The 24,235-nt window shown below is 42.9% G+C and overlaps 1 protein-coding gene across 3 annotated transcripts; it reads right to left on the bottom strand.

The window, feature by feature from the left end:
* Nucleotides 1-1,137: 1,137 nt before the first annotated feature.
* CUNH4orf54 (chromosome unknown C4orf54 homolog) lies at nucleotides 1,138-22,584 on the bottom strand. Of its 3 annotated transcripts, XM_032261537.1 has the most exons (4): nucleotides 22,049-22,584; nucleotides 20,580-20,719; nucleotides 13,793-19,260; nucleotides 1,138-4,757 (listed from the first exon to the last, which is right to left on the bottom strand). In XM_032261537.1, exon 3 carries the CDS (start codon nucleotides 19,227-19,229, stop codon nucleotides 13,830-13,832), a length of 5,400 nt encoding a protein of 1,799 aa, XP_032117428.1. In that variant the 5' UTR covers nucleotides 19,230-19,260; nucleotides 20,580-20,719; nucleotides 22,049-22,584; the 3' UTR covers nucleotides 1,138-4,757; nucleotides 13,793-13,829. The 3 variants fall into 3 exon arrangements, with proteins under 3 accessions (XP_032117428.1, XP_032117427.1, XP_032117426.1); XM_032261536.1 differs by lacking the exon at nucleotides 20,580-20,719 and having other exon boundaries at nucleotides 22,049-22,458; XM_032261535.1 differs by lacking the exons at nucleotides 20,580-20,719; nucleotides 22,049-22,584 and adding an exon at nucleotides 20,101-20,560.
* Nucleotides 22,585-24,235: the final 1,651 nt, after the last annotated feature.

Below are 24,235 nucleotides of genomic sequence, written 5' to 3'. Positions count from 1 at the left end.
ATCTTCTGGACATAGTGTAATGGGTCCGCATTTGTAGGGCTTCATTAGAAAGGTAAATTGCTTTATACAAGAAATGACAGGAACATGGAGGATTGGGAGAGGACTCTAGCACTTAGGAGTATCTGGAACACAAATGAACTCAACAACCAGTGAAAGTGATCTTGTGCCAGAGGTGGCATGGGGTTACTTAAGAATAGGAATGCCAGGTGTATGCTAATGCAGCTGTCTGCCATATGATGAACCACCTGCTGGTCTCCATCAAGTTACGTAAACCTTCAGCCAAATCCTGTCACACATACCATCCCTGTGTTTGGAATACTCAGGATTGGGTGAGTGTGCTGCAATTAAGGCTGGCAGGGCAATGCGATGCAGAGAAAATTGGTGTGTACTTACACAAAGTGGAGACTGTAGTTTGAGAATTCATTAGAAAAAGGAGCTGGAAGCCAGAGGTGACTCAGGAACATATAAGACCTCAAACTGTCCTTAATTTCCTTTCTTGCTCTATATTCCCCAACCATTAGACAGACGTGAGGAACCCTGGATGTCTTTCTCTGTGGAATATGGGTTCAAGTGCTTTGAAGCCTTAATCTTAAGACTTATAGTGATCTCAATTGACTAGCAGATTCTTTAAGGGCCATGTTAACAGCATTAATCTTCCCTGTGCAGTAGGTTTCCAAAATGTATGTCTATTGATACGTAGTTTTGAGAGGAATGACCACATTACTTTCGGGGGCATCAGTGTGGGCTCTCAGGGACACATATCATCTGTGTTGCTTTTTGGTGTCAATGGAGTGTCAGACACCTTGACAGGTGCTCCTCACAATGCTACTTAATGAGGCAAGCGCAGGTCAGACTCCTTAGGTTGGCCAAAATACTCTGAGTACAGGAAATAAAATACTCTGGGTACAGGCAGAAATCAATACCAGACTTCTGACCTCCAGAGCTATAGGATCATAAATTTATGTTGTCTTAAGCCACTAAACTTGTGGTCATTTGTTGCCACAGCACTCAAAAATGAGTAGTATCTGGATGTGAAATACTAATAGAGTATTTTAATTAAATGAAGGATTTAAGCTAGAGAAAATAAAACTATCCATAGCTTGCTGTATGAGTTAAAATAAAAACAAACAAAGCATGTTTTCTTTGAAATTACTTTTACTCGGGAAAAAAAAATAAAACATTTTTTTCGAAAACAGTCAAAATAAGAGACCATTACACGAGATTGCACAATCATTTACAAATGCTGGCAATTAAAGGTAGGTTGACTAGTCTTACAGAATCCTTGTCTAAATAGTTTACTCCATATGCAATCCACTGAAAATGTGATTCTCAGCGCTGTTGAGATTCAAAGTCCTCTTGACTGGATTCAAAGTCTCCTTGGCCAAGCTCATTGCATTCTACAATTGAATCACATCAGACCTCAGGTAGAACCTTTTCCACCAAGATTCCTATATTGAGAGCAGTTTAAAATTTCATATTCTTCCCATTTACCATCAGCTTCTTTCATAGTCAGGGGTACAACATTATCCAATGTCCTTCCCCATTAATTACACAATTTACTCTCCTCTGTTCCAACGTAACTTCTACATCGTTCACATTCTTTTCAACCACTGCTGTCTTTACTATACAAAAGTATGATTTATGTGTAAATACAGAAACACACATCTTCAAAGTGGGTAAAAAAAGAAAGGATCACCTGCTATGGATACAGGTACGGTAGGTTATTCAGGGAGCCCTGGGAAGGACTTTTTGCTATTAACAGTAGCTGTAAAAAGCAATTATGAAACTTAAAAAAAAGAAAAAGAAATCAAATTAGATGTGTGTGTTTTATTCTGCACCATTATGAATTAAATAGGAATAAATCTAACAATGTGCTCTAGTTGCAACATGAAACACTGAATGTTAACAGCTTACAAACGCTGCTCTGAACATTCCGTTCTCCTCTGAGACACAGGACATACAAAGGAGTTCAATTTTCAGACGCTTCCACCGGGCCTAGTACTCACACGTGCCACAAAAGGACATGTTTCTTTCCCGAGAGGACCAGAGTCCACAGTTCTGATTAGATTCAAGCTTAAGGCACCAATTAGCAATTGCTACATGCTTTATTAATGATTTTATGCACCTGTGAGGTCTACTTAGGACCCAGAAGTTAGTTAAGAATATATAAGCAGTGTCTTGATAATATATATCTTATTTCTATATATATCCTTAAAATTATGTGAAAGCCTAACATATTTTGTGAATTTGATTTTTATAAGCAGTTTTCTCAAACAAACTTACACAAAAAATTCCCCCCTCAACAGTACTGGTAAAATACAGGGCACCTTTTTCTTTCAAGTATTTGGGTGAAATAGCATACCCTGAGAATTTGGGGTGCAAACCTACACCTTGTAAACTGTAGAATGAAACTCCTCAAGCACCACATAAGAAAATGTATACCATGATAGTTTTTAAACACAAAGACTATTATTGAATGTTGTTTTCCCATGCACATATACATACTTATCATGAGATTATAGTCAATCCACTTAGGAATCAAGTGTCCTGTCCTGCAGTCCAAAGTATTATTACAGGTAACATGAGCATTCAATTTGTAGCAAACACAGACTTTGATTTCCATGAAGTATGAAAACAATTAAAATGTATCTTTTTAAGAGGCGAGGATGATAATGTCAAATTTGAAAGTAAGAAAAGGGAATTTATATCACCAGATAGTTCCAGTGATATAAGGATGTATTAGAAATGTGTGTCAATAGTTGAGATGTGTTACAAAGGTGTAAAGTGTAACTTGTTTTAGCTTATTTACTCCATGATAAACGGACATGTAGAGAGCCTATCTGCTATGTCATTACCTGCATATCTGGGCCTTCCCTTAATCCTGAGGGCAATTTCAGTGAGTACTTTAAAAAAATATACATTCTAGTGAATTAAATTTTTATATGGTTATAAATGTGTTTAGTTTTCCAGAAACAATTGAAATGGGGCATATTTCAAATATTTTATCAAGAAGTACAACGTGGCTCTTCTGGAAAACTGAGTCACACATATAACCCTAAGAGGATATTATGAAAGCCAGACTCTGCAATTCTGACTAGATTCAAGCTCAAGGCACTATTTAGGAAATGTTTTACTAGTGGTTTTATGGTAATAAAACATAAAAGGGAAGTTCAGTAGCTAAAGAGACATTATTAGGATAATAGTTTTACGGGTCAGGTTTCATAGACTCTTGATTGATTCCACTTGAGTTGTAAAAGACAGAGTATATCACTTCATTCAAATATTCGTGCAACCTCCAGAAATGACAAAAGAATAAAAATGAAGAGTGAGATTTACCTCATGCCTGTGAGGTGAATAAGTGCTGATAATTAATAATTTTATGCGACTCATGACAAATGAAGAAATTTTAAGCAGAAACCAAATATTGCCAATGATTAAAATAACAATAGGGCATTTAAGAAATTACCAGAATACTTTATCTTTAAACAAATTGGTAAATAAACGGAGATTCTTAAAAGAAAAAAAAAAAAAAAAAGCCTGGGAAAAACCTTCAAATTATTCCTTTAAAAAATAAAACATTAGAAACATAAGAAATGTTTTAATGTAACATTTGCCAAGTATATATCGACACACTTATTATGACAAGCTAAATATCTGTTCAATCAAGTCTTCAAGACTCACTGTGAACACTCACTCAGACAGCCTTCAGAATTGGGTTACAACTGAGACAGTACTTAATGTCGATAAAAGATTCCATGATTTGGATTCTTGACATCTCTTCAAATCTGCGTCATGGGGAACAAGTGCTATAACTCTAGGTTACTGCTATGGGACAGTGAGGCTAGGGTTGGAGTGAATCAGAGCCACTGAATTAGTGCCATATTCTTCTCTAGTATCCCAAACGGATCACTCTTCAGACTCCGAACAATCCATGAGAGACAGGAGTATGCAACTATGGAGGGAATTACTGACGAAAAGAAAAATGCTATACACCCACAAAAATAATTCGATTCTTAAAGGAAAATAGATATTTTATATCTTTCTGAAACTAGGTACTTAATTTTAAATGCAATCATTGGCTCTCCAGTATTTCAAGCCATTCTATTTTAAGGCAACAAATAGTGTCATGACATTGTACAAATGGGAAAAATAAAGCACAAACATTAAAACCACCATTTTTCACAATCACATTTGAAATCATGCCAAACCCAATAAAAGAACACATAGAGCATAACCAAGAGAATGAATAGGCTTGGCTGGTATATGATTCAAAGAGCAGACCATCATACTGAAAACTTAAATATGTATTACAACTCAGCCAGCTAGTCTTGATATTCCAAGAATCTGTAAAGAGATTCGTAATTCAAATTACTGATTTGCTGGCTTGGTTTACAACAGAGCCAATCCCATTCTGTTGCATGTTTTGACTGATTGATGGGAACAAAGGAATTGTTTGCCTAGTCATAAGTGCAGTGGGGAAGGAGGTGAATAGAAAGCTTATATCCTGTGTTGAAGTATAAAAAGAAATAATCGTAAAGGGAAAAAATGCAATCATTCAATCAACTTAACAAAATTAAAATAAAAACTGCCTTAAGAGAGTTGTTCAGGAAGACATAGAAACTTACACACTTGGCTTATAAGAAGCAAAAATTAAGAATAACACATGTCGAAGAAGTTTTTCAGATGAATTAACTCTTAGTGCTATCACAACGCAAATTCTGGATTAAAGAAGAATAGTCCATCTTTTTGTCTTGCTCCTATAAAACAAAAAAATAGTCAAGGAAAAGATTGCTAGTTCTAAAAGCAAATTTCACTTTTATGAAGCAAGACAATTTTTAAATACATTTTATTTAAGTATTTGGCTAATTTCAATGTTAATAATGAAGTTAACATTTTTAAATGTGCTTGGCAAATGTGCTTATGAACTTACTAAACACTATACCAACTTTGACAAATTGCCCCAAATGGAACTTGAATCAAATCTAATCAACTCTTCAAAACTGATTTTAAAGCTAAATGTTCAATTTCATTGAAATCATTCATAGCAAAGATGACATAATATAATAGATATGTTTCTAATATTAGCATGCAGAAATATTTAAGCTAAATGGAAACATCTGAAGTTTAGTTATCAATCTAATTAAATGAGTAAACTCTATACTGAGAATTCTTGTAAAGCAAATGACTAGTACCTAAATTATGTGGAAATTCACATAGTATGCTTTGTTCAAAATGAGGTGTACTGGTTAGAATCTAATTTAGTTAAATCCACTCTAGAACAGTATTGGTATGTTCAAAAGCTTACTGAAAGTTAGCCATTTTGTCTACCTCCATATAAGTTCTAGTATATCTACTAGAACTTTGCCTGAGTAAAGTTCTTAGGCAAAGTTGGTATTTTTAACATTTGGGAGTTGATACTTGAACATAATATTATGAAGACAGAAATAAAGTGGCCTACAGGTAATATTTGTTAGGGATTAAGAAGACTCATATGAAAAATAAGCTCCAAGAGGTATCAAATAACAGCTAGCTAGGCAATCGTATGTACTCAGAGTAGCAAGGCAAGGGACATTTTAATTCTATCATCTAGAAACAAACCTGTTTAAATATGTGTTTAAAAAAGAAGTCTATAAGAATAATTATGTTTTTAAGCTCATATGTATATACTTCATGTTTATTTTATTCTCTTGTATTTTATATTGAGGAATGACCTTCAAGATAAAAGTGACTGTTGTAAATTTGGAGACCTCTCTTTTGATAAATGTAAGTTTTTCTACCTTAGGACATAAAAAGCAGCAATAGGAAAAGGAAATTTAGTTACAAGAGGGAGAAAAGAAAATATGAGACTCAGAAGAATAATTATAACATGGATTCTGGGATTTGACAACAACTCTGGCTGAGTCCTATCACAAGGCAAGATTTGCAGAGACTTCCTGGACAGTGAGAAGACATTTAAGGGAGACAGAGAGAAAAGAAAAAAAGTCAAGATAGAGTTTGCATTGTAGGATGGTAATAGTCTGAGAAAGGAAGGAGAAATCTGATTATACAATCTACTAGGATCATATTTAGGGGTTGATAGTACAGATAGTGCCTTTTTGGATAGTCACAGAATATCGCTTCTGCTTACATTAATTTCAGAAGAATTTTGTTTGAAATTGAAAAGTAATAAAGTTGCTCCCCATTCCTTTTAAAGAAAAAATAATAAAAATTGCCAATATAGCTAACCTGTTAGAGGCCTCACAAACATTTACTGCAGCAGAATGGATCATGAAGAAGTCAGTAAAGATGAAGGGATGACTACGCCGTGTCACCAGGGAGTTTAGCTGGATGACTTCCCATGGTTTTAGGACCAGAACACATGACAGATTTGAACAGGGATGCTGGGTCAGATTTTCCCTTTCTCCACGCCAGCCTGTGCCCAGACAGAGAGGAAAATCACCACACACAGCTGGCAAGCTATGCCTAGAGTTGTATAATATTCTGGAAGGTCTTGGGGGATACTAGAGTACCCTGACACACAGCCAACTGGCCTGCCCTGACAGATCAGCCAGCTAGCTCAAAGAGGACTGCAGAACTGTGGACGCTGCCTCCAGTTTGGGGAAACACAGAGCAGTCCTGGGCACAGGTCTACGATACTTACCTTGGGAATCTGCACTGATAAGGGCTGATTTTCTGCTCTGGTGAGGGTCCCTGAGAAGATAAGGGGATTCTGAGGCATTTATGAGGATCTAGTCTCAAGGAAGCTTGGACACTTACTACATTGCCATGTGCTATATGCTATGTCACCTGTCATGACTTTATAATTCAGTCTTCACTACTCTCCTGAAATATATCCCCATTTTACAGGTGAGGAAAATGAGATTCAGTGACAGCAAGTCACTTGCCTAGACTACACTGTGACTAGTAAGTAAGACTAGTCACTGACACTAGTAAATAATAGTATTAGAATCTGAGTTGGGGTTGCCTGACTTCAAGGCATACATGCTTCTGCTTTAGGAAAAGCCACACAGCTCCCCTTCAACTAAAATGCTTTAACCCACTAGTAACCAAGAAGATTTCACTCCTACCTTTATAGCCCACATTCTACTGTTTTACATAAACAAAAATTATCCCACCACTAGGAGCTACAGCTTTTAGGAGTCCTTAAACTGGCTCAGGTTTCTTTTTGCATACAGTGTTCTAAGGATAGCTAGTTGTTTAATCAAATGAAAAACACATAGAAGTTTGGTATATGCTGAACACTGACAGAGTCAGGGTCAGTTTCTTACCTTATTCCCTTCCCCTGCCTTTTCCCGTAAACCACAAAACACACACACACGCCCCCTCCACAGCAGTAAAATGGCCAGAAGATTCTATTTCCTCTGAATGAAACAGAAGTTTGGAAAATTAGCAGCAAGGCAGCTAGTCAAATTCCAACTGTGTTCTCTTTCCCCATCCACAAGGACTTTAATGTTTCATATAATTAATCCTTTAGCAGACTGATGTGGCCTAGAGGAAAAATGCAATGGTTGAAAAATTTTGGGGAAGTTAGGTAATAAGAAAGTTATGGCACAAAAAAGAACTGGGACCAGAGCGCAGAGAATAAGACAAGTAGATAAACATGGGAATGCTCTATAAGAGCAGGGGCCACGGAGCTTGAAGTGCCTGGACTTCAATAGCTGTTGATCTGGGACACGTTAATGTTTCATTTGTCAAACAGAGATTAAAGATAGTACCTACTCATGTTAAGAATTAAACGGCATGATGTTAAGTCTTGGTATATACTAAGTGACTAATACACATTAGTTATTACTTTTCACTTTTTATTAATTTTAGATAAGTTAAAAAAGAAAATATAAAGGCAATATAATTTAGATAAGTTAAAAAAAGAAAATATAAAGGCAATAGAAGAAAGATAAGTTAAAAAAGAAAATAAAAAGTCAATAGAAAAAAGATACAAAATAGTAAGCTAGAGGAAAGCCATAATGCAATTAGAGGGAAAAGGAGAAAAGAAAAGGCAAAAACAAAAAAAAAAAGACATTAAGAAGATAAAACAGCAGCTATATATAATAACTGGGATAGCATGTCACCATCAAGTTTGTGGGAAAAATAGAAATGAATTTATCAATTCATGAAGGTAATTATGGAATGAAGTGAAAATAAAATGTCTAGCTTATAGCCTGCAGATTAGCTACCTGGCCTGCGTGCGCTTGGGGCAGCAAAGTTCCTGTCCCTTGGATGATGTGCCTGGGCTGGCTGCAAGTACAGTGCTTTAAGAACATTCAGCGGAGGGAGCCGGAGGACCCACCGAGTCCTACCCTTTAAGCTGTCTAATCTTAGATAAAAACAAACTACAAAAGAAGTTAGGAGAAGGGAAGAAGCAAGGTGGTATGGCATTGAACTAAATCAAGTTGAAGTGAAGGGAAAATGAGAAACCCCAATAAGGAATAAGGTGCCAAAAAAAAAAAAAAAAAAAAGCAAAAGATGGAAAATAAATTATCAAGCAAATGGCAAGGGAAAAAAGAGAGACTATTGGGACAGACACGAGGAAGTAAGTCAATCAAAGAAAAGTGGCCTTACGGAGAAAAGGAAAAGTAGAAATGGACAGAAAGAAGAAAACACCTGTGCACCACTGCACTCCAGCCTGGGCAATGTAGCAACCCCACCCCAGAATGGGAAAAAAATTTTGCAATCTACCCATCAGACAAAGGGCTAATATCCAGAATCTATGGAGAACTCACACAAATTTACAAGAAAAAAAAAACATCAAAAGTGGGCAAAGGATATGAACAGGCACTTTTCAAAAGAAGACATTTATGCAGCCAACAAACATATGAAAAAAAGCTCATCATCACTGGTCATCAGAGAAATGCAAATCAAAACCACATTGAGATACTACCTCATGCCAGTTAGAATGGCGATCATTAAAAAATCAGGAGACAACAGATGCTGGAGAGGATGTGGAGAAATAAGAATGATTTTACACTGTTGGTGGGAGTGTAAATTAATTCAACCATTGTGGAAGACAGTGTGGTGATTCCTCAAGGATCTAGAAACAGAAATACCATTTGATCCAGCAATCCCATTATTGGATATATACCCAAAAGATTATAAATCATTCTATCATATGACATATGCACATGTCATATTTATTGCAGCACTGTTCACAAGAGCAAAGACTTGGAACCAACCCAAATGCCCATCAATGATAGACTGAATAAAGAGAATGTGCCACATATACACCATGGAATACTATGCAGCCATAAAACAGATAAGTTCATGTCCTTTGCAGGGACATGGATGAAACTGGAAATCCTCATTCTCAGCAAACTGACACAAGAACAGAAAACCAAACACCACATGTTCTCACTCATAAGTGGGTGTTCAACAATGTGAACACATGGGCACAGGGAGGGGAGCAACACACACTGTGGCCTGGGGGGTGGGAGGCTAGGGGAAAAATAGGGGGGGGGGGGGGGTTTGGGGGGGGGATAACATTAGGAGAAATACCTAATGTAGATGACGGGGTGATGTATGCAGCAAACCACCACCATGGCACGTGTATACCTATGTAACAAACCTGCACGATCTGCACATGTACCCAGAACTTAAAAGTATAATTAAAAAAAAAAAGAAAGAAAGAAAAAGAAAAAGGCTCTGGAATGGAATATTTAGGTTTCAAGTCCCAGTTCTATGACTAAGGAAAAGTCACTTATCCTCTCTGAGTGCTAATTTCCTCTTGCAATTTTAATACAAAGATACTGGCTTTGATGATCTAGGGACCATTCTAGGGCCCTCTTAAAATACTCTAATAAAACAGCTCTCCCTGAATCTAGCCCTTACTCTTCCTACTTCAGTTGCTGATGCATGGGGCCCTAATCAAGGGGTAGAAGTAACTCTGAGGAAGTAAATAGAAAAGAAAAACCAACAATGCAGGAGCAACATAAAACACAGGGAGAAATAAAGACACAAAGTCATAAAAAAAAGGGACATTCAAATGAAACAAAATAATTGCAATTCTCTTAGGCTGATATCTACTATATTAACAGGCATTGTGCCAATGAAAATTTTCTTTTGATAATATCAGATATTTATTTTATCTTTATGCCCTTGTAAATAATATTTAGTATCATCTCAATTAAAATCTTTAAACAAAAATATAGCATCTAATATATATTTTTATCTAACATCTGGATATGTCAGGAAGGAAAAAATATAGCCATCTGCCTCCAATAACAGAACACTAGAAAAAAAATCATTCAAAAGTAGTCAAAGATCCTGTGGAGGTGGACCATTAAAAACCAAAATAGACAGACAAAAACATCTAACAACAGAGTAAAAGAAAGTGGTGAAGTTTTGCAACTGGTGTTCCTATCACACTGGTGTGTTGCAGTTGGGTTACTGCTGCAGTCATCTGGGCACTTGGGTCCCAGGTGGTAAACAGCCCTGTCCAGTAATCACAATGTGAGACGGGAGTACTAAATAATAAGAAAATGAATAATATTATTATCTTTTTAGATGGGCTGTGGCAGTGGCAAAGTCTGAGAAGCACTGGAATACTGACCACAGGATGAAGAGAAGTGAAAAAAACCCACCTCTATATATATATATATATATATATATATATATATATATTTTTAATAAAGGAACATTTATAGCAGAATAATCAGAAAGAGATAACAGCAGCTGTTTATGTTCAAATATATAAGGGGAGGAAAAAAAGTGAAGTTCCCTGTTGCAATGTGGTGCTAAAAATAGATGATGAAATATTATTTGAACTGGAAGGAATCTTAAAGGTTATGACAGTTCTTGAACACTTGTTTTGCAGTTTTGTGTGTAAAAGTCTGTTTCCTGCTGAAGTATAGGCCCCTCACTTGTGTTACTTGTTTATGGACCCACCATGGAGTACACAGAGGCTGACAGAATGTAGGTATGTAATCCATGCTTGTTGAATTAGTGCATTTTGTTGAAACATTCATTTTACAAATGTCCAGAGAGGCAAATGGAAACACAGATGGTTAATGGCCAAATGCCACCAGAGAGCAGATCCCGGGTGTCCTTGCTGCCAGTTCAGAGCTCATTACACCTCCTTTACTGTCCTTTTTTTGCTCCATGCATCACACCAAGAAACACAGAGTGTTCTGCAGGGAGCATGGTGTGGCCCAGGGGTTAAGAGCTGGTTCCACAGGTCCTGGTTCTGTCACTCTCTGGGACCTCAGCAAAACCATTTTTTTCTGAGTCCCAGTTTTCTTCTCTTGTGGTCAGATAAAATCGTTTACACAAATTCTCATTTGAAAGGGGAGCATAAGCCTACCCTACCTCAAAACAAATATCTGCAGTAAGTGTGGTTTTTAAAGGTAATTTTGACCTGAAATCACACTTCAAAATTTCTCACACTGACCATCTATATCAGCATGTTGAAGATCTGAACAGTGCTTACATTTTTTTTTCTCAAAGAAAAGAATTACACACTTAAAAATATCCATCTGGCTTTTCTTTGGAGAGTGGTACTGAATGTTCAAAAAGGTGAGTTTTGAAGGATTTTTAATTCATTATTTCAATTTGGCTAAGTCAACTTTTACCTGCGTACAAAAAGCTAATCTTTAGTTTCCAACCAGATTTGACCTTTTCATCATCTTTAGGGCTTTATTTACTAAAATAAAGGTTGTGCTTTCAAAAAGGGAAAAAATTTTAAATATCACTATTCAACTCCAAAATGCTAAAAACTCGAATATATATCTGTGTTTACTGGAAACAATCCGAAGTCTAATCTCGCTAGACTCAACAGACAGGAGAAAGGCCAAAGGCAGCTGCTTAAGGGGACACTGTGCAAGTGTGTGCCCCATCCTCCCTCCTCTCCTCCCCGTCCTCCCTTCCCCTTGCTTCTGCACCTACACAGCTTGCACAAAGGCCTCATAGCATTAGCTGGTCCAAAATAGCCCTAGGTAAACACAGCACCTGTCTAAGCGATTAAAACACTTTTGCCTATTAGCTACTCTTTTCCTTCTGCGAAACTAATTCTCTAATTCTGAGTCTCCTACCCAAGCATACTGATTTTTTTTTTTTAATTTTTACACTAAACAAAAGGTGGCTTATTTGTCTTTAATTTTCTCCCTCCTCTCTTTATCTACACAGTGCCTGTTGTAGACTCTCCCAGGAGAAGAATTTAAATAATGTATGTCTAGATTGCAGCTAAAATGAGGCTTGCGCTCTCAACTGAATTCTTAGAGAAAGATTTAAGGGTTTTTTGAACAGTGCCTAATGTTGTCTTACAGGCCAGTAACTGTAATAATATTCAATAACAATCCCTTAATTTGAACAAAATTTATAGCTTGCAGTACATTGTTATATCATCTGATACTCAGATGCATGTTTAGGGTTAGATATTATTGTCCCCACTGGAGATGACACATAAATGCTAGAGAGTTTGTCACGCCCAAGATCACACAGCTGGTGAGAAGCTGTGTGACTCCAAAAATCCAATGAACCTAATTCCTGATTGAAGCCCCTTTTACTGCACAAAGCAACAATGTTCCTCTGTTCCTTTTCCATTATAACAGAGAAAAGAGAAATAACTTATTTTTATTATAGAAGCATAAATAGGATTTCTCTTCTTTCTATCTCTTTTTTTGGTTCAAAATATGATCTTACCAAACCCTGAAAGTCCTAAGAAGCATTTATAATAGTAACCTTTCCCAATCTGAAGAGAACAGGAGTATAGGGGCAAGTTTGTCCCCACAGTTCTGACACCTTTACGCTCCTATCTGAAGGTGTCTTTGCCCTGTCATGTGTTTGACCTGAAGTGTCCTGGTTTGAACAAGTAAAGCTCACTCTTCCTATCAAGTTCCACGTACTGTATTTCCAGGGATTCCTGTTTGGGCATTTGGATTAACCTAGATGTCAGGAATCTATTTACTCTGATTTCATTTACCTAGGGGTAGGTGTGGAAGTTGATTCTTTTCTGAAGAAAGAATGCAGACATGAAAATAACAGTCCTGTGGGATTAGCAGCAGAGTGTAATGTGTTCAGTCTGAACAGGACTGGATTAAACACAGCAACTCCATTCAAGCAAGGAGTAACTGCAGCTCCAGAATCTGCCCCATGCTCCATAGAGATCAAAGTGTGTGTCAAGGTGTGTGTGTGTGTGTGTGTGTGTGTGTGTGTGTAAGATATATTAAAGACCTTGAAATCATCGTAAGAACGTGTTCTGATCATCTGAAAACTGAAAAATGAGAGCTTAAAAAATATAGCCCCTTTATATAAGCTATTTCAAAAGGAAGATACAAGAGGGGAAAGAAGATTTTCTGCAGATTTTAGAAAATGGTCCTAACAAGAAAACATCAGTCTTTGCTTCTTCATACTTCTGGGGAGCAAACAGATTGAAGGGGTTTCCAATGATCTCCTAGGATGTTCAGTTCGTCCTGTCCCTGGGGCTGTCATGAACAAAGAGTGAGTCTAACTCCACAAAATCCAAGCTGAGTTTTTGTTTCTTTGCCCTGCCATCATTTACCACAGGCTGAAGAGACAGACTCAAGGTTCACTTCCCTTCTACTGTCAGGTGGGAAAAAACACTCAGGCAATCTGAAAAGGTCAAAGGGCAAAGGTTGACCTTAGGGACTTAAATCTGGGGAGAGGGGGAATCCTGGCAAGAAAATTATCCCCTTCATAAATTGGATGCAGGCTTGTTCTATTCTGCCAAAACATCCATTTCTAGAGACAGCATCCTTTGTTGTAAATCTCTCACTTCAAACACAAAGAAAAAAATATTGTTCTTACTCTCTTAAACCTTATAATGGAAGTGAAATTCACTTACCAGCAGTTGTTTCATTCCACTTCCTGGTGGCTGCTCATCATCTGTGTTCTACCACAAAGCTCATGGTGGTGCCATCAAAGGAAGGGGGAGCAATGATCCGTGGCCCCAGGGGCTGCGAAGTAATGCTGATGACAGGCTTGCCATGCAGCTGGGCAAAGCCCTTGGCCCCTACAAGCTGGGATGTGGCTGCTGGGGCTGAGGAGGATAAGGAGACTGGAGACTGACCAGAAGCCATGAAGTATGGAGCCTCAGTGAACGTTGCAGCTGCCTCTTTGCTGGAAGACTCTGTCGCCATTGGGGAGAGCTCACTGCCTCCTGGAGTGCGAGCAATTGGTGTGGGCTGCAGGGCATTGGGGGGCAGCACGGTGGGCAGAAACCCAGGATAAATCATGTAGGTGGGTCCATAAGCCCCAGGACTCAGGGCCAAGGGAGACACAGGGATGGACATGGGAGCCACAGCCTGCTGCTGGGAGGTCATGGGCACATCCACATACTGCCCTGTCTCAGGGTCAAACAGTCTCCGGGTCATGGGCTGTACTGGTGTATCCACCAGATAATACTGGCCAGTTGTCACATCCAGGAGCATCTTACGCTGGGTCTGCTGAGGCTGTGGCTGCTGGAAGGGGTCTGTGGGGACTGGAGCTGGGCCTGCAGGTGCTGGGGCAGGCATGCTGGGTGGGGAGAAGCAGAGGACCTGGGGCTGGGCTCCCTGTAGGGTGAAGGGCAGCGGCGGTTGGTGGTAGATGGTGGTGGGGGGATGCTCAGGGCTCTGTGGCCCTGGGGGGGCAGCTACTGTCTCCCGGGGGTTGTCAGGTTTAGTACGCCAAGCTGGTCGACTGGTTCCACTAACCTGAGAGCCTTTGGAGCTACTGGGGACCTGACTGCGGGCACTCAGTGGGGGTAAACTGCAGAGAGTGGCAGCTGAGGAGTTGGGAGGTCCCTCCCTGGAAGCCCCAGGCCTGCCAGGAAGTTCCCCTGCAGCAGAGCTTCCTTTAAGAGGGATGGTCAGGTAATTCTCACAGTCACTGTTGCTCTTCTCCAAATTGCTGCCACTTTTCCTGTTGGTCACCTCATCAGGAGGTGCCCGGGTGGCCGGAGAGATCTTGAGGGACCGGAGTCCCTGAGATTTGATGCCCTTAGCTGCTGAAGGACTCTCTGGAGAAGGTCCTTGTGGGAACTTCCCAGCGACACCCCCAGTTTTCTGGATGCTGCTGGCACTCACTGTGAACACGTTCCGGTTGCTGGGGAGTGGTGGGAGGGGTTGCAGGGTTTGGGTTCTCTCCACATCCTTGTGGACTGGGGGAATGTAGAGAGATCGGGGTCTTTCCCTGGCCAGGTTCTCAAAGGCCGCTGCCCTTGCAGACACACTCTCAGCGCTGGGGTTGGAGTTCCTCCGCTGCAGGCGTTCTATGGGTGCCCCTCGCAGGACCACACCAGCTTTGTTTCCTGTGCCCCGCCCTTCTACCTCACCCAGCCGTTTGGACAACCTGTCCTGGTCTCCCTCAGCACCCACTACCCCTTCCCTCTCCTCACTGGCAATGAGTGACAGCACGTGGCTGTCCATCATCATAGGCAAGGGGTCACTTTTGCGCTTCCACTCGTTTCTGTTGAAGCTGTACAACTCTTCCATGGACCTCACCGCTGCAGTCAGCTTCTCCAGGGCATTCCGGGCTGGCTTTGTGGCTTTCCCTTCCTCCTTGACCTCCTCCTCCTTGAGTTTCTCTGGGGTCTTCTGGGTGGAAGCTTTGGAGACAATCTTGAGCACAGGCAGGTATGAGCCCTGCTCGGGCTTATTGGGGGCAATGGTAGCCACAGGCAGCCTGCCAGATGCCCTGTGAACCAAGACTGTCCCTTCTGGGGAGGAGGAATTCAAGACTCTGCTGCCGCCCCCTTTGCCCATGCTCTCCCTGGGCTCTCGGTCCATGCTGTCTTCCCTCTGGTTCACTACAGCCTGGCATGTAATCACCATGGGGGACAGGGATCCGGATCCGCCAGCTGCTGCAGACAGCTGCCTGGGTTTGGGTCCAGTCAGTCCCTGCTCTGGGGTAACACTGCCCTTGTCACTGCTATCCCCTGATCCTTTGATTAGTTTCCTGACATCTCTCACCTGGTGGAGGGGGCCTTGAGTCTTGGACTTGTCTCTGATGTCTCTCACCTGGAAATGGGGCACTTTTTCTAGGTTGTCCCCGCGGAAGAGTTTCTGCTGTGCCCTGCTGTTGTCCTCGATGGTCTTGAACAGGTTAGAGGCGCTGCCACCGGCCAGCTTGGGCGTGAGCAACTTGGCAATGTTGAAGTCTGAGCTCGGCTGCTGCACACTCCCCAGCCGGATCTTGATTTCAGGAGCCTTGGGTCTGATCACTGCTGTGGAGGTGGCCTGGGCGGCAGGGTACTTGGTGGCCTGCTTCCCCGGCTGCTTGTCCTTGGGTGTCTGCTGGATGTTGGGGACGAAGAGGCGAGACATGATGGTGTTCTTGCTGGCGGAGATCTCCCCGAGATCAGCCCGCCAGTCGCCTCCTTTGGGCAGCTTCAGCTTCCGGATGGGGGCTTGCTCCTCCCGCTTCTCGGCCTCTTTCTCCTTCCATGACCGGAACGCACTGTTCTGACTGCGGAGGAAGATGCCCTTGACGGTCTCTGAGGCACTCTTTTTAATTTCACACACTTCTGTGTGTCCATCGGTGACGTTCTGGCCGGGGCCTGCGCTGCGCTCCCGAGGGGTACTGGCTTTGAAGATGGGGGATTTGGTGCCGGCCACGGATCCCTCTCCGCCCGCATCGGACACGCTGACCACGGTGTACTCGGAGCCGGCCTCGGAGTGGCGAGAGCTCTGCCTCTGCAGGCCTCTCTCTCGCTGCCTCTCACTCCCGGGGGCGCCCTCCGTCTCCTTGGAGGTGCCTGCGAGGTGGTGGGATGTATCTGTGACTTCTCCCCTCTCCATTTTGAACTCGTGTTCCCGCTGCATCTTCTTGGAAATGACATTTTTGAGCAGACTGGAGGCGAACTTGGACTTCTGGGGGCCGTCGGCGCGGGAGGAGGGCTTGCTGACCTCGGAGGTCTCGGAGCCGTCGTCCGTGTATGCCGAGCCGGGACCCTTGCCCGGGCCTTTGGTGGCCCTGCCGGGCCCAGGGGCCGAGCTGGCTTTGCTGTCACTGCGTAAATTCAGGGGTTCCAAAAGGGTGACGACGCGGGAGCCCGTCTGGACCTGCTTCTGGAAACACAGGGGCGTCTCCACGTGTTTGATTTCCCCCTCGACTTTGCTGACCACGAACTCCAAGGCCTTGGTCTGAGACTTCTTGGACTGGATGTAGAGCTGGTCGGCAGTGGCCCGGGCCCCACTGCCCTTCCTCAGACCTGCAGCCACAGAGGCCGCGCTGCTCCTGAGGAGGCTCTGCTCCACCCTGGCCCCAACACCCCCACATTTTAAGTCCAGGAAGGTCGACCAGCGTCCAAAGCCCACCTCGGAGAGCGTGGTGGAGGACTCCCGCGAGCTGATGTTCAGAGCCTCAAAGTACGGGTAAGCCAGGCTCCGGAAGGCCCGGGAGGTCAGGTTACGCACCTCTTTGTCCGCATCGTCCAATTCGCTCACGGCACTGGAGGCTCCGCTGGAGTAGTCCACCAGCTCCTTTGCCCGGATGGCCCCGCACCTGGTTTGCAGGCGAGCAGGGACAGCAATGAATTTCTTTGCATGGTCCTGAGCCACGGCTGCAGCCGGGTTTTGCTTCAGCAAACTTGAATTGTGTTCAGCAGCTGTGGAGACGCGGAGGCTCATGTCGCCTTCATGCTTGGCAGCATAAATAATGTTTTGCTTTGCATGCACGTTGCTAGGCTCATTTATAGCCCGGGAAGCCGGTTTGATTGATAGGAGGATCTGGCTTGCTGCACTCCCACAGCTGCTTGCGGCGGCTGCTGCCCCTGAAGCTACCTCCGGGGTCTCGGGCACGGACTCACTCTGGGTGGCAGTGCCAGGCCCAGTGGGTGGGGGAGTGGGGCCACTGTCAGAGGGGCCGCTGCCCACTTCCGTGCTGCTGGTGTCGCGACCACTGCGGCCTGCATTGGGGCGGGCCAGGTCGCTGCTGGTGGGGCTGGGCGTCCGGGTGGTGTTGGTGCTGGGAGTGGTGCTGAGGTAGCAGCTGTTGTCGTCGTCCTCTTCGGTCGGACTGGTGATGTCCCCCGGGGTCTCGTCGCTGCCACCAAAGGAAGCATAGTCCACAAACGAGTAGATCACGTTGTTGTCCTCGAAATCCCAGCGGGAGGCTAGCCCCACGTCGAAATCCATGTCCTGTTCCACCTCACTCAGCTGGATCTCATGGGTGGTGATGTAGTGAGCGTCTTCGACTTTAGGGGGGTCCCTGCTGCCCTGAAACTTGGCAATAATGTCCCTGCACTCTGTTCCATCTCCTGCCCCTCCTCCCCCTCCTCTTCCTTCTCCTTTTCCTCCTCCTTCCCCTCCTCCTGATTTTTTCCCCCCTTCTCCTCCCAAGGGCTGGCAAACTTCGCTCTCACCACTCTCACTCTCAAAGCCTAAGGATGAAGAGGAGGTGGCCAGAGCCCCCGTGGATGTGGTGGAGTCCTCCATTTTGGAAAGGCCATCCTCTTTTGCTTTGTTCACCGGAGAGGAAGACGAGGAAGATGAGAAGTTGCCACCCTCTTCAGAGGCAGACTGCTGGGATCTGGAGAGTTCAGAGGAGGCAGGATTTTTCTGGGGCCTTGGAGCCTGGCACTTTTGACCGCTGGGTTCATCTTGGGCTTTCTCCTTTGGGCTCCTATAGGCCCTCTGACCCCCAGGGCAGTGCCCCAGGGTAAGTTTCATGGTCCGGGGACTCTCCCTCTGGACTTCAGCTGAAGCGCACATCTCCACATATTTCGCTTCTCGATGGGAGGACGCTGAAGGCTTGGGAAGTGGCCACAGCTGCTGTTTGAGCTCCTGGCTGTCTTGAGCACTGCTCACCCCGACCCCCACCTCTGCCTGTCGTGCTTTGGAATTCAGCTTAGGAGGGGCAGTTTCCATTATGAGCCCTTGCCCACGTTTCAGCCACAGGAAGAGGCAATGGTGAGCGCTGGGGAAGTCTTCGGTCCCTCTCTGGCTCCGGAGGGGCTGCAGAGTTACCCGAAGCAGGGTCCCACGTGTCTGGACTGGCCCCAAGGCTGTAGGCACTGCTGCTACTGCTGCCACCACCTCCCAGTTCTTCAGCCCCTGTGGCGGGGCCGCAGCAAGCCTGAAGGAGGCGGGAATGCTCCTGGATGGGGTGGTGGAGGTGGTCTGTGGCTGGGGGGCTGCTGCTCTGGCCGAGACTGTGGCCAGTGTTCTGTAGCTGAGCTGTCCTGTCCAGTTGTTTGCCTGGCACCGTCGGCCACAGCGAGGAGTCTGAATGCCATCGGCCACGGAAGAAGCAGCATCTGTAGGTTGACCCCGGGACTCCCAGAAATGAAAGGAAAGCATGTGCTGTTTCTTGTGAAGCGTTGTCCCTTTCCTGGATGGGGCGAGAGAGGGTCACGTCATTCCAGAAATATTTTTAGTGTCCATTCCCTAGTCATATCGAAACTACACTTGAGGGCAGAAAGAAGAGGCTCTAACGAGATGAAAAGAGAAGGTTGGGGGTGGAGGTGGCATGTGGGTTCTAATTCAAATCAGCCAAATGTTCTATGTAATCTATTATAGCGATGTCTAGCAAGTATGAAATTATTCTTTCCTCACAGCCATCTTTCACTCTCAAGTTTTTGATTAGCTGGCTCCCCCCACTTGTTCTTAAATAAAATTCAAATTTTTCACGCATTTCAAATGAATTAAGGACACTCTGGAAATATTTCAAAAGTCTCCCTGGTACATATGGTAGCTTTATATTTGCCTCAAAATCTATGCATTTCTTTTTCTTTGGAGAGCCAAATCAGATGAGTTTTGGTAGTAAAACTTTTCGTAGGAATAGAATATTCCATCCCTCTTTCCCCAAAGGTACACACTATGAAACATGACCTGTTTGTTTCAAAATAGAAGAATCTCTCCTAGAATTCTTACTGTGGTGACTCAAAGTATAAAAGGGCAATTTTCAAATACCTAAACTTAACACTTTAAATACATTTTTAATTATAGTCAGTATAAAGGGCATGAGGAGCCCAAATTGACACTACTTCAAATCCCTACAGTACCTTAATCAGTCTCAAAAAAGTTCCCTAAACTTGTAGAACCATGGCAAGACAATAAACCTCCAATTAAATATAGCCCAAGCTGCAGCCTCACGATTCAGTTACACTGGCTGAATTCCAGGCCTGCAGGGCTCCGAGTCAAAAAGCAAAAGAATAACAAATACACTTACCCTTCAAGAGTACAGTGTGGCTTGGAGGGAGGTTCAGAGAGGAAATGTGACCCACTGGCATGCCCCATGGAAACGAAGCCAAAATCCCAGTTCACTGGCTCTGAAGCACATCCATTTCAGACAATTTGGTAGTTGTGCAAGTAAATTTGCCAGTCAACTTGAGATGGGGGTCTGTGCTGGCCATCCTCAAAGCTGACTCCTTGGGTACTATTGGTGGAGAACCATGATGCTTGATTTTGGTGAGATCTGACCCTTGTCACCTGCTAGGCCCAATTTCACCACTATACATAGTCTATGTGTCACTTATGCCGATTGAATAAAGCACTATTTTAAACATCCACATTTGCGGGAACAAAAATAACATCATCTACCATTCCCTTCCAACATGAATGCCACCTCCACACAGAAAAATGTTCTTTCCTCTGAATAGGCATGTGGGTAGGTATGGAGTGGGAGCCCCTAACAACTGAAGCATCTACCTTTTCCGACTTGGGCTGCGGACAGCACAGGACTGCCACCCTCCCCACAACTCCCTTCTGCCCACACCACTGCCATTAAAAAGATGACTTCAGGCAAGACTCAAAATACCAAGAATCACGAAGTAGCCATGAAGCCAGAGCTGTAGGTGAGGAGAGTAAAAGACGAAAGGAAAAGGAAAGAAAGGAAGAGAATGAAAGAACAAAGAGAGAAAAAACCTGCTGAATGTGCAATCAACGTTTTGATTATAGAGAACCATGTTTAATATCACAAAATCTTAGAATTTTTTAATTTTTTATTTTTTTGAGATGAAGCCTCACTCTGCCACTCGGGCTGGAGTGCAGTGGCACGATCTCGGCTCACTGCAACTTCCGCCTCCTGGGTTCAAGCGATTCTCGTGCCTCAGCTTCCTGAGTAGCTGGGACTATGCCTGGCTAATGTTTGTATTTTTAGTAAAGATGGGGGTTCACCATGTTGGCCAGGCTGGTTTCAAACTCCTGACCTCAGGTGATCCACCCGCCTCAGCTTCCTAAACTGCTGGGATTACAGGCCTGAGCCACAGTGTCCAGCCCTTAGATTCTTAATGATAGTAATTACAATATTCACAGCTAAGACTTACATAGCATTTAGTATGTGCCAAGAACTACTGAAACATTTTTAATGTGTGTGTATTAATTTATTTGATCCTCATAACAACTTGATGAATTAGGTGTAATCATTGTTCTAATTTTATAGATGGAAAAGCTGAGGCAGAATGATGTTAAGAAATTATGTGGCAGACTTTAAACCCAAGCAGTCCGGCTTCAGAGCTTGGACTTCATGCCACACAGTGTTGCTGACTTCCATGCTCAAACTCTGCAGGGCACCCAGTTAGAAGGAAGCCACGTATCTATCCACTAGGCAATTTCATGTCATCTGCATGACCACAAATACACCACATAACTTGCTTGTTTATTCTGGTTTTTCATATAACAAAACTGTGTACACATTATGTACCCAGGGATTAAGGATCATAAGTCTACAAATAAAATGAAATAAAATATAGTTGGCTACTTTAGGCAAACTGAGTATTTTCAATGTCCCAATTTAATTGTGCTTTGAGGCTGATGGCGCCTTGGATGATAAACCCTGAACACAGCCATGAGCATTGTGGGACACACATACTCCATAGCGGAATAGAAGGCAGAGTTTCTGCCCATCAAGGCAATTATAGTCTAAGGAGGAATTTTTCCAGCACTTTTCATATGGCCCTGTCTGTCATGACAACAGATTTCAGCAGAGTTTCTCTCTGCAGTTGGCACACTACAAAATTGGAAGGTCATGTGCCCTAAGTGTAGGTTAAAAGATAACTGCTTAATACCCAAAGTTATGAAAATCCACCTCCAGCATCTTGCTTCCTCCACAGAGCACAGCCCTAGTTAAAACTCCCCAAGAGGCAAAGAGAGAGCATCATTCTGACAGTAGTACTTACCTCCACAGTATCTGTGTGGCTCCTTTACTGCTTTCTGTCTAAATGAATGCCAGTGTAGGAAAAAATTTGAAGGGAAATCTTTTTCAAATGAAGTCAATATCCAGTCGGGTTTAATTCAACCTACATATTCTCTTTAAAAATCAAACGAGCTGAAAATTTGGAATAGAACAGACTCTATTAAAAGAAAAAACAACTGATAAATAGAAAAACAATGAAGGCTAAAATGAAACAATTAAGAACCCCAAACTGCTTGCCCTCTGGCATTTTCAGAGTTCTGGTGCAGTATATGTTCCCATGAAAATTAATGCTGTCAGTTTTGTTGAAATAACTTGCAGTCATTAAGTAGCCATATAGCCTTTTATTTCTTAATATGACTACAGTCATTTTTTTTACAGATGAACTCAGTGATTGCCTGCCTCATCTCAACTCTTGAGCAATTAACAGTGACTAATGTCACCAGCATTACACCATATTAAGCAGGCACACTTGCGAGCCCAGGCTAGGTACACTTAGCTGATAACTTTATATGGGAATTCAAAGAGTAACAAAGGAAATGACTCAGTATCATTATTTTTATCTATGCAGAGAAAGTTTCTTAGCATTCCCTGAAAGTGTTGGAGATGATAGTATGTAAAAGAATGAAGGCCAGACTATCCACCAGTTGGTAAAAGGACATGGCTATATTTATGGTTTCTTGACAGTAGTATAATATGATAAATAAATATGTCATTCAAAAGAAAGAACGGTTTATCAAAGGTAGACCACTAGGCCAGAAATGAAGAGTCAAACTGAGACTCAAATCCGCGTGGAATCAGACATTCTCAGGATTTTCTGGGGTGTGACAGGTGAAACGTATTCTCTGAATACCTTAAATTTTGTGTAAGGCTTTCAGTAGACACTTGCACAGCTATTCACACACTGATGTGAAGGAGTCTTTTACGTTGGACACAGCTTAATACTCAGAGGGTGACCAGTTTTTTCTCTTCCTGACCCTGGTAGGCACTCGTAAGAATTACATCCAGGGGAAAGGCACCATATTATCTTTTTTCCTGAGGTGACAAAGAGTGTTCGTTATTTGGCTATCAGGGTAAATGCTGTATATATTTTTGCTTATTTGTCCCCTCCATCATACCATAAAAAAACAACTATCATTCCCATTTTATAGATAAGAATTGGAAGCTGAGTGAAACATGTGCCCTGAATGATTTTTCATAATGGGTAAGTGCTAGAGCCTTGATTAAAACACAGCTGTGAGTGACTGGGTCATGCTAAGTTGATTGAGCATTCAGTCTATTTGGTGGAGGTCACAGGGTCATCCCCACTCCTGGCCAGTTAGCTGTTTCACAGCCTCAACCAGCTGCCTGCACACAGCCCAAGGAAACGGAGTGGCAGGATTAGTATAAAACTACCCCAGTGAATAGAAAAACAGCATGTACCATGGGGATGAATAAGTAGCACTATCTTCTTGTGCAAAGAAGAGCACGTTATCATAGAATCATGCCATGCACATTGTAGATGCAACCCGTTAGCTATGCCACTAAAACTTGGAAGGACAGGAAGAAACTATTCACCACCAGAAATAAAATCTTACCAACAGCCTCTCAAGGCCTGCACACAGAGGTCAGAGCTGATGCAAAAATGTTTGCTACTTTCCCCCTTGAGTCAGGTTGTATATCAAGGAGTCACTCCTCTCTGATCTCCCTCCCTTTCCTTCTCCTCTCTAAATGGTCTCTTAGGCATTTGCCCTCCCTTTCCTCACTCCCATTGCCCCTCTTTTTCCTCTTAGCACTTGACTTGTTATCCCAGATAATAGTTTTCATCTGGCTTTCTCTTAAGGGCGTTATGGAGGTTTTGGTGTTTCAGATCTTGCTGGGTAATGGGAAAATTCTTCCTCCTAGACCAGCCTCAGAATGAAACATCGACAGGACAAAAAAATCTTTTCTATATAATACTGGCAACTTCAAATAGCCTAATCCTAAATCTTGGTCCATCTTATCCAAGACCTCTGTCTGTTAGCCCAGAATGCATGATGTAGGGCCCAGAGAAGTGAGTGGCCAAGGATACCCTCCCCAGTGTGGAGGGCAGGACAGAAAATCTGCCTCATTAGACTTTCAGAAGTTCCTGTAAGTTTTGTCAGGTTGATGATGAAACAGAGTTTAATTAACCAGCCAACTCACATGCCTGTCT

Source organism: Sapajus apella, unplaced genomic scaffold, assembly GCF_009761245.1.
Source record: "Sapajus apella isolate SASKATOON/1434 unplaced genomic scaffold, GSC_monkey_1.0 scaffold124, whole genome shotgun sequence".
Lineage (NCBI taxonomy): Eukaryota > Metazoa > Chordata > Mammalia > Primates > Cebidae > Sapajus > Sapajus apella.
This window is presented reverse-complemented; position numbering and strand designations above follow the sequence as displayed.